Source organism: Oreochromis aureus, linkage group 4 (genome assembly GCF_013358895.1).
Source record: "Oreochromis aureus strain Israel breed Guangdong linkage group 4, ZZ_aureus, whole genome shotgun sequence".
NCBI classification, from domain to species: domain Eukaryota; kingdom Metazoa; phylum Chordata; class Actinopteri; order Cichliformes; family Cichlidae; genus Oreochromis; species Oreochromis aureus.
The window spans coordinates 3,456,655-3,466,166 of record NC_052945.1 but is presented as its reverse complement, the minus strand read 5'-3'; the positions used below and the strand labels follow the sequence as shown (position 1 = coordinate 3,466,166).

The window sequence follows — 9,512 nt, the reverse complement described above, 5'->3', positions numbered from 1 at the left end:
ATAAACCATGCAGCAATTAAAAACGCTGTGAATTAATTAAGTTTGCATTTCCAATTAAAGCTCTGCCCCCAAACATGCAGGCACATCCCACATACATAAAAGGGCAGAGGGTAAATTAAATTACACCGGAGCAGCCCTGCTGAGATTGGAATTCAGAGGGGGAGGCTTGCTTCGATAATAAAAAAAGCCATCTCGAGTATCAATAAAAAAAAACTGGTGGCATGCTTCAGGGAAGATCGAGGTGAAGAGGGCTGGAAAAAAAGGAGATGCCAATTACCTGCAGAGCAGATACAAATACTGCCAACGGTGAGTGTGTGGAAGTATGAATGCAAGAATGTGGCATGACTGAGACTCTGATTCATGCATCCAATTCCAGGGAACGACTCTTAGAGTTGGAGAATGAGTCATGTTTTTGGACTTTTGGCACCGTGATAGGGCGGCACAGCGGGAAGGTTTGAATTTCAGCGATCTGGTGGTGCCGTTCTGGTTTTTAGTTTTGGTAGAAATGCATGAAACAGGTTCTGGACTGGCACTGGTGTCCCATTAGTGGTCCACCTCAACACCCACAGGAGCTACTCCACCAGTGACGCCTACGCCATGAAGCTCCCGGCACACAGTTTTTGTGCTGATGTTAATGCCAGAGGTGGTTTGCAGTTGGTCCCTTTCATGCATTCAGTGCCCCCCTCTGTAGCTTTCACTCTGTGGCTGAGTTGCTGTGTTTCCTAACACTTCCACTGTGATATAATCCACTCACAGCTGATCGTGGAATATCTTGGAGACAAGATGTCGCACAAACTGACATGATGCAATAATGGCATTCTCTCACATGACGTAACCACGGGCTGTAAAAAAGGTGGATGCAGCAGAAGCAGAACGCAGATGTAACGTCTGCTCCTATAGAAGGTCTATGGAAACCTTTCATAATGAGTTTATGGGCTCAGGCATCGTATTTGGATCAATTTTGCACATTTTCGTCATTCTAAATGTAACAAAGCTGAAGATTTCAGTCCGATCCGTCTCTCGTCACCACATAAGGTTTCAAAACACCAAGAAAAATATGATTTTTCTTTTCCACTAACAAACTCGATCAGTTTTGAAGTAACAGTTGATACAGTACATCAACCTGGACCTCCACCAGGGACGACAAGTGGAAATCAGCTTCCAAGTTTTTATCACAAATTCAGAAACATAACAGAGCTGATGCTGTAGCACAAAAGAGAAAGTTATGTTGTGTCACTTTGTTCGTGTGGTCATGCAGCGTATCTCAGCGGTTAATAGAATATCACGGTACAATAGAGACCAGATTTGTTTGAGTCTTAAATGTTTGACAAAAGGCTAAAGTCACCGAGGGTTAGGAAAGCAGAGTTTTCCTTCAAGGCTGATGCACTTCAGATGAATATAAATCATTTATTTCATTTATTTAACTTTTTTGTGAGTCATAAAAACCAAATATTAAAAAAACTGAAAAAGAAAAGAAACAGAATATCCATTAAAGCAGGAAACATTACAGCCTGGCCAGATCTCTGTAAACAAATATCAGAAACACAACTCTCTGAAACACAAGATGTAAACTTATGGAAGAAAAACAAAGAAATCAAACACAAAGAAAAGAAAAACATGGGATTGTAAGCTTGGCAAAACACAGATTGTCATTTTTAAAGAAATGGATTAATGCTGATGATGTCGGGCACGCTGCTCTTCAGATATAAATGAAAGTTTAGGTCAAAAAAAAAAAAAAAAAAAAAAAAAAGGCACGTTTCATCGCTGATCTGCTCACACACACACACACACACACACACACACACACACACACACACACACACACACACACACACACACACACACACACACACACACACACACACACACACACACACACACACACACACACACATGTTGAGTCTGCCTTCAGGTGAAGTATTAAACATCTTTTCAGGGTTCATGTGTTCGTATTTTTCGCTTCACTTCAGGGGATTGCAAACATGTAAACGGCTTCTAAACATCACCGCTCCTCCCTCAATCCAGACCGAAGCTGACGGGCGTCACACCAGCGCGACCCACCGCCGATATTTGCAATAAATTAGATTATTGGCGATCGATCTCGTTAAAGACGGGCGCGTTCTGTTGACGCCACAGCCGCCGTCACCCCTGTAACCTTCAGCAGTGCTGGACTGACGCTGCAGTGCCTTAAAAACACTCGAGTCACAGCACATTACCTTTCAATTTAAACTGCATTACAGCGGTTGATGAAAAAGCTGCGGCGCCTTTCGAAGCGCTCCGCGCTCCGCGACCCGCTGAACCCTCCCAACACCCTCAAACTGTGTTTGCATTTAAATTGACCACAACTGTTAATTCTTCTACAAGCTGAGAACAACAGCAACAATTAAGACCCGGAATAAAATACTTTCCCACAGAGTCTCATGTAATCATCCTGTACACGCTGCATGTACTGTAGGAAGTTTTAACTGTGCTTCGGACTAAAAGTGTGGATATCTTTGCCGTTTCAGCTGAAAATGCCCTTCTTCCTTTGACAGATACTCAGTTTAACCATAAAGTGGCCTAAAGATAACCAAAACCTGAATCTTTATTTTGAGATGTAAACAAAAACAATGTAAGACAATGTAGAAATGTTTTTACACAGTAAAGGTGCAGAAAATCCTTGTAAACCAAAACTATTTCCCCACTGGAAATACTTACAGACCATCTGATGTTCAATCAGGCTGACTGGGACATTTGGACTCTTACATACTTCAGCTTCAAACCAAATAAAAGCTCAATTTACCTCACATGTTACCATGGGTTTGTCCGCAAGGAGCAGAAATATGTATTTGTCGTCATTCTCCATTTGTTCCAAACACTGAGGTGTGGAGCCTCAGACACTCGCACTAATAATCCGAAATTAAAATCCACGGGAGAATTTCACAGCGGTACAGAGGAGCATGCATCCAGGCAGAGATAACCTTTAGGTGGTTTTTATTAAACTTGACCTGTGACTCGTTATATGCGCTTTTAATGGTCTGGAATCTGGAACCACTGAAATTAAATTTATTTAATTAATTATTTATTTTATCCAAACAACTGGGCAAAGACTTCAAGAAGGACTTTGGTGTTTGGTGTCACGATTTAAGCTTCTGAAAGTCAAAGCCTTACATAAAGGGAAGTAGTGCTAATCTAGAGTAAACCTAGTTTATTATTAGACTGGCCAGTCCTCTACATCCAACAGAGGGGGTGAAGCAGGAGATGGAAAGGGCTGCCTCTGTCACCCCATAACCCAGGTAAGTGGTAGAAAATGGACGGATGGAACCAAACTACATCAGCCAAGCAGAAATCTGTATCCATGTTATAAAGCAACACACCTCCCAGATCTACTTTCTCGCGCCTCTTACATGCTAAATTTTGTCTTTGGTGGCTACAAACAGTCACAAAATTGTATTCAGAAACTTCCAACAAAAAGAACAAAACAAAAGCTCCGTCACACTAAAGCAAAAATAGAAAAGCGACTGCAGATTGGTGAAGGATTGCAAATAATCACAGACTGATTCACAAACACAGTCTGAGTCAGTCTGCACAGATGTGCGTCTCTACGCAGCAGGTGCTTCACTCAGCTGGTGGCCAACGGGTTGCATTCTGGTTACATTGTTACATAAAAACAAAGGTTGCTTATATTACTGTGCAGTTAAGTTGCCGTCCTGCAGCAACTATGTTGCTATCTGTGGAGGGACTTCTGTTCCAAATCCGATGTTCTGCCTGGAGTCTGAATGCGAGTAGTCAGTGTGGGTTTCTGCGTAAGTAGATGCCAGGATGAGTGTAAAATGCCAACTTGACCCTGTCCAATGGCACACTGACTCCATTTTACTACCTTTTTATTTCCATCATTTATCCATTTATTTCCAGAGATGTTTGTCTCCAAAGGGTGAAAGTTCATCGCCCCTGACTGCATTAATCATGGGCAATGGAGGATCTCAACTGTTTTCCTTAAAGCAGGGTTTTGTTCACCGTGCTTCGCGTTGCGGCTGGTGCCTGAGCCTGTCATATGTCAGAGCCATCACAGCTCAGCTCAGAGTTGAGGTAAATTTAATTTGGGATCTGCCTGCTTTGTACTGCTGTTAGTTTGCATTTCCCTGAGATTCCTCACTCTGTGGTCACCACGCTGCTGGAGGTCGCTGCTGCTTGGACTGTGAGCACCGCCTACATTTGCCTGCAAACCTTTTTTACGTCACTATAAGTCGAGCATGAAGGTTTTTCTGGTTGTTGTTAGTCTGAACTTAAGTATTTCCAGATGATTTCCACTATAATGTGAAAATCACACAGACAGAATCATGCAACGGGTCAAAGATGGAAGTGTAAGGGCGATAATGAAGTTGGACGAAGCTGCCAAGTGTCAGTGAAGTTACCATTGGTGTAGAGTACAGTGTGCACTTTATGAAGCTGTGCAGTTGGCTCCCCTCGCTTTTGGCCGTGGATGCCTTCGTCACAGCCAGAGCTGAAGCGCTGTAGATCTCCATTATCCTGTCAGGTGTAGCTGCGTGATGGATACAGCACGAGGCTGACAGAGTCATGAATGGGTGCTGAGGAGTAGAAGACGGGAAGACATGCCCTGTGTGTGAACTACAGGCGCGAGTGTCAGGTGATAAACAGAGATGGAGCTCCTCCTGGAAGCCTATCTGTCAGTGGATCTGTCACGGACGGAGCTTCATTGTTCACCAGGGGGAGGCGAGGAGATTGGAGGCAGGCGCCGCTGAGGAATGGATGCACGTCAGACATGAAAGAGTGATCGTCCCCGATCCCTTCGTTTTTCTTCTTCTGTTGGTTCCTGTTCCAATCTCATTATCAAGTTTTGCAACAGAGCACAAGTCTGAATGTGACAGGCTCTTTTTCATGTCTGCTCTTCCGCTTGCTTTAATATATTTTTACTGGAACATTCTGCCCTCGAGGTCCGTCAGATCTTTTCTATAGTTTGGAATATGAATGAGGCAAACTTTAGGAGCAACCCACAGAGCTGTTAAGAAGCACAGCGTGTTAAGTAGCATGTTAGAGTACTCAGATTACCATACACCAATGAGAACATATGTTGCTGCAGATCAAAAGCAGCACATTTAAAAAGTTGTTGAGCCAGCATGATGACAGAGCAGACGCCCTTTACACTGTGGAATAATTCATATTCTTGTGTATCAGGGTGATACTACGTGTCAGCTGCTACTTTAGAAGCACCATTACTGTTGAAGAGGTGAACTGAACAAAACCAACCTGCTCTGCAACAGAGTCAGAGCTAAACGTCCAGCAGGCTACAAATCCTCCAGACAACAATACGATCAAGCTAACTGCGAAGGAAAAACTTCAATTTTTCCATCTTGTAGCATTCAGAATTACTTTGTTGCCCATAATGTTGTTGTAGTAATGTGAGTAACACCACCTGACTCTAATTTTACGCCATACGTTTGCTTTAAACGAAGCGTTTGCTGGAAGAACTCCAGTGATGGTTGTGTTGACAATTTTGGCAACTTTACAAAACCGATACTCGGACAACAAACACGGCGGGGGATAAAGAAGGTTTAAATGTCTTTCTCTTCTTTTGTGGTTTAAAAAGCCACAAAAAGCCCGTTGGATACATTTTTAAAAAGTGCAAAGCTTTGTGAAAAACTCAAACTCTCTGCTGTTTATTGACAAAAAATCCTATTAATAAATTCCCTTTAACTGTCATGCACTGTTCCAGCTTTAGTTTTGTGGAACATAAAACACGTGACATTTGGTCCCTTTTCAAAAAATATTTGATAAATTACTCTTAATTACATTTAATTTATGCAACAAAAGTTCAATAAAAAGGCACAGTGCCCGACCAGCAGCAATAAGGCTTCCTGTACGGGAACCACAAACTGGTCACACAGATACGAGTTCTCACTTCTTGGTGTCAGTCAGGATGATGTTGGCTGTGACAAACATGAGGCAGAAGGCAGCCCACAGCAAAACGAACCACACCCAGAAGCTGTGGCGGAAGGGTGACCGGTGCTTGTTGACGGCATCTCTGCCCATCACAGGCTCCAGGTGGCGCCTGGCGTAAAAGACGAGGAAGGCTGGAACAATGTACTGGATCCCTGTACCGGCATAGGCCCCCGTGATTCCCACCAAGGATTCCAAGTTGTGTGTGCAGAAGGCCACCACGATGGGGGGCACGAGCGTAATGAGGGGAAATACCACTCGGTCCACCACCCACGGGTAGGTACCTCCGTCCCGGTGGAACAGGGTCTTCCAGTTGTTTCGAAGCGTGACGGCGATGATGGGGAAGTTGGTGCTGATGGTGAAGACGGGGAACAAGCCGAGGAAGTAGCGCAGCACCGGGATGTCTAACACGTCGCAGTTGTCTGTGAAGTTCAGGGTGTACATGTCGTAGAGCAGCGCGCTATCGAAGCAGAAGATGGCGGTGAACGAGAGGAGCACGTAGAAGCCGAGGATGAGGATGTAGTCGAAAAGCACCAGCGAGCCGACGCGCTTCTTGTTGGAGATGGGCGTCACCAGGGACGGCAGCGAGTGTTGGCACATGAAGGAGTAGACGCACACCCCGAACAGGTTGGGGACCCCAGACAAGGAGGCGACAGGTGGGTGTCCTGCGCCGTGGTCTTTACCGATGCGAATTAATGCCAAGATGATCATCATGGTGAAAGCTGGAGGGACAAAAACAAAACAGGAAATAGATTTAAAAAACCCACTGATGGCAGAAAAGGTATAATACTATTGTACATTCAACCATGCTGGTAGAAAGGAGAACTATTCTGCTCATTTATAGCTCCACTTTATTTTTCTTGAGTAGCTATGAAAGAAGTTAAAGTTCAAAACAATCCATAGTTGGCAAATTCAATTAACCCTTGTATGGTGTTCGGGTCTGTGAGACCCATGCCATTTAGAGGCCGTTGCCCCTTTAGGCAGTATATACCATCAAAACCTGCAAAATATGGTATAAAGATATGTACACTTGATTATAACTGATTTTATTTTTTTTATAACATTTTATTGAAAAAAAAAAACGAGAAGCACATTAATTCATAAATGTGACCGAAGAAAGGTAAAGGGGAAAAATTAACCATGTTTGCTGTTCACATGGCTCGTAATTGGGATGAAGTAAACATCTGTTGAGTAATTTAACATAAAATTGTTTGATAGTGTTAATTGGAAAGCCAAAACTCTAGCGGGTCCACCAGACCCGTGAACACTGGCTGAGTAACAAAAATACGAACACCATACAAGGGTTAAGTACAGTTTTATTTATACAGCGCTAAATCACAACAACAGTTGCCTTAAGGCGCTTTATAGTGTAAGGTAAAAAACCCTACAATAATACAAAGAAAACAGAGAAAATCCCTATGAGCAAGCGCTTTGGCAAAAGCGGCAACGAAAAACTTCCATTTAACAGGAAGAAACCTCTAGCAGAACCAGGCTCAGGGAGGGCTGGCCGTCTGCCTTGACTGATTTGGGTGGGGGTTGGTGGGGGGGGTTGGGGGACACACAAATATTTGCAGACAAGTTGGAGTCCTCAGTGCAACTTGTGGGTGACTGTAGAAATCTGCAAGCAACCTGAACAATCACAGGGAGGTTTTCAGTAGTACCCATATAACTCTGTGCAACCAAGTAGTAACAGGAAGCACTTGGCAACAGGAAAATACCCGTTTTCCCTTAGTGATCAGTGGTTACTACGGGGTGCCTGACCGGTCTCTAGGGCTGTGTGACTGGAGCCTCAGTGTGGTGGCTGACAGGAGTAAAAGGGAAATGTTGACCATTACACTAAATGAGTAATTTCTCTGGGTTTAAATGCCGAAATATAAGTCAAATAAATCAAATAAGCATCTTACATCTATATTAGAGACTAATTCTTGCAGATTATATTTTTTAAAGATGTTTAACTTGAAACTTCAAACTTGTGCAAACTATTACAGTAAATATACTTCTTACACATTTTCAATTAAGTTATTTTAAACATATGATTTGGTCATCTGGCTTTCAGTGTTGTTCAAATGCAGCTCCAAAAAAATCTAATTTAGTTAAATATCAATAACATCACTCTAACATCTACAGGGTTAAATCTTCTAATCTTCCAAGTGTTATTAAAGATATTTAGATTGAATCTTGTGTTTGTGAGTGGAGGACTGCGACAGTGTGAGGGAGCTGTGGCTTCCTGAATAGTTATTAACTTTCCAAATAACAAATAAAAGAGATGAAAAATAGAAATGAAGGAGGGTTTATGTCAGCGTTTTTCTCACGGTCTCACTTGATTTTAATGTACTTATAAAACAGCAAAGTGTACCCAGTGTGCATGACAATGAGAGCTGAAACAGCCATGGGTCAGCTCGGGCTCAAATGATGAAGCGATCCTTTTTGTTGCTCCTCCCTAATCCAAACGCTTTTGTTCCTTTACATCCTCGACTAAATTTGCCTTTTACAGAAAGAGATAAGTACACCTTTTAATTAAACCCTTGTTTCAGTGCTAATCACTGACAAATTAATGTGGTATTTTGTTGCCTTTGTGCAATCACAATGGAGCCGTCGAGACAAATTAACACCCTCCATCTTCACATTTTTCCCGGGCAAACTGGGAACACCAAGCTGCTTTTTGCTCTCTCTCCCTGGTTTTGGAGCAAAATCTCTGAATGTTTTTCAGCATGAGCCCTGTTTGATCATTTGGCATCTGGCTAACTGTTTCCAGCTGGATTAAAACTCTGGCTCACCCAGTCTTTAACTATTAATTTGGTTTAAATCCAGGCTTAAATGCAGTTTAATTCAACTTTTTTAAATGAGGTATTTGGTGCATATAATCCACTCAACTCCAAATTGGCCATCAGATTATCTGAAAAGTGTGATAATTAAAAATAAAATATAAACGTGAAAATATCAGAAATAATTGTCTTTTTTATGCTTTTATTTTGAATTTTATTGGGCTGCCAAAAAACACACCATACATAAAGTTGAAGGTGAATTTGACTGATTTCTATAGTTATAAGGTGAATTCCGGATATGGTGACCACATTGTATTCTGGTCTCAGTTCTCTCAGAGTTTAACTTCATGTGGATAAAGATGGCAGTGCTGAACTGCCTTCCAGCTGTTTGTTCCAGAAACATCAGGCGTAAAAAACAAACCAGCGATCGTTTCAGGGCCCAGTATAAAACCGTCCCGCGGTTCCCACTGCAGCTCCAATTGATTTCGGGAGGTGCATCTTTGGCAGCTGTGTCTAAAGGAGACTCCTGAGAGCCGCATGCAGTCCTGTTACAGGCTAACGGTCATGTGGCCCAGCATGCCATCTCTCCTCCAAATGCGCACACACACACACACACACACACACACACACACACACACTATCAACCCGTGACACCAGGAGTTAGTCATAGCCCAGGCCAGGAGCCAGCTCCTCAGCTTTCATTATCAGCTGTCCTTTAAACACTCGGTGACATTTAGGAAGTGCCACTCGGACCATTATATGCTGCATATCTGCAGTAAAATAATTCTATACCTTAAACTCTGACATCAC

General features: G+C 42.8%; 1 protein-coding gene across 2 annotated transcripts in view; it reads right to left on the bottom strand.

Annotated features, from left to right (window-relative positions):
- Positions 1 to 1,389: 1,389 nt before the first annotated feature.
- The window catches only part of tmem104 (transmembrane protein 104), a 78,874-nt gene continuing 70,751 nt past the window's right edge, over positions 1,390 to 9,512 (bottom strand). For both annotated transcript variants that reach the window (XM_031732225.2, XM_039611362.1), the window contains one exon: positions 1,390 to 6,659. In XM_031732225.2, coding sequence (XP_031588085.1) covers positions 5,896 to 6,659 — 764 coding nt within the window. In that variant the 3' untranslated portion in view covers positions 1,390 to 5,895. The remainder of the gene's footprint in view (positions 6,660 to 9,512) is intronic.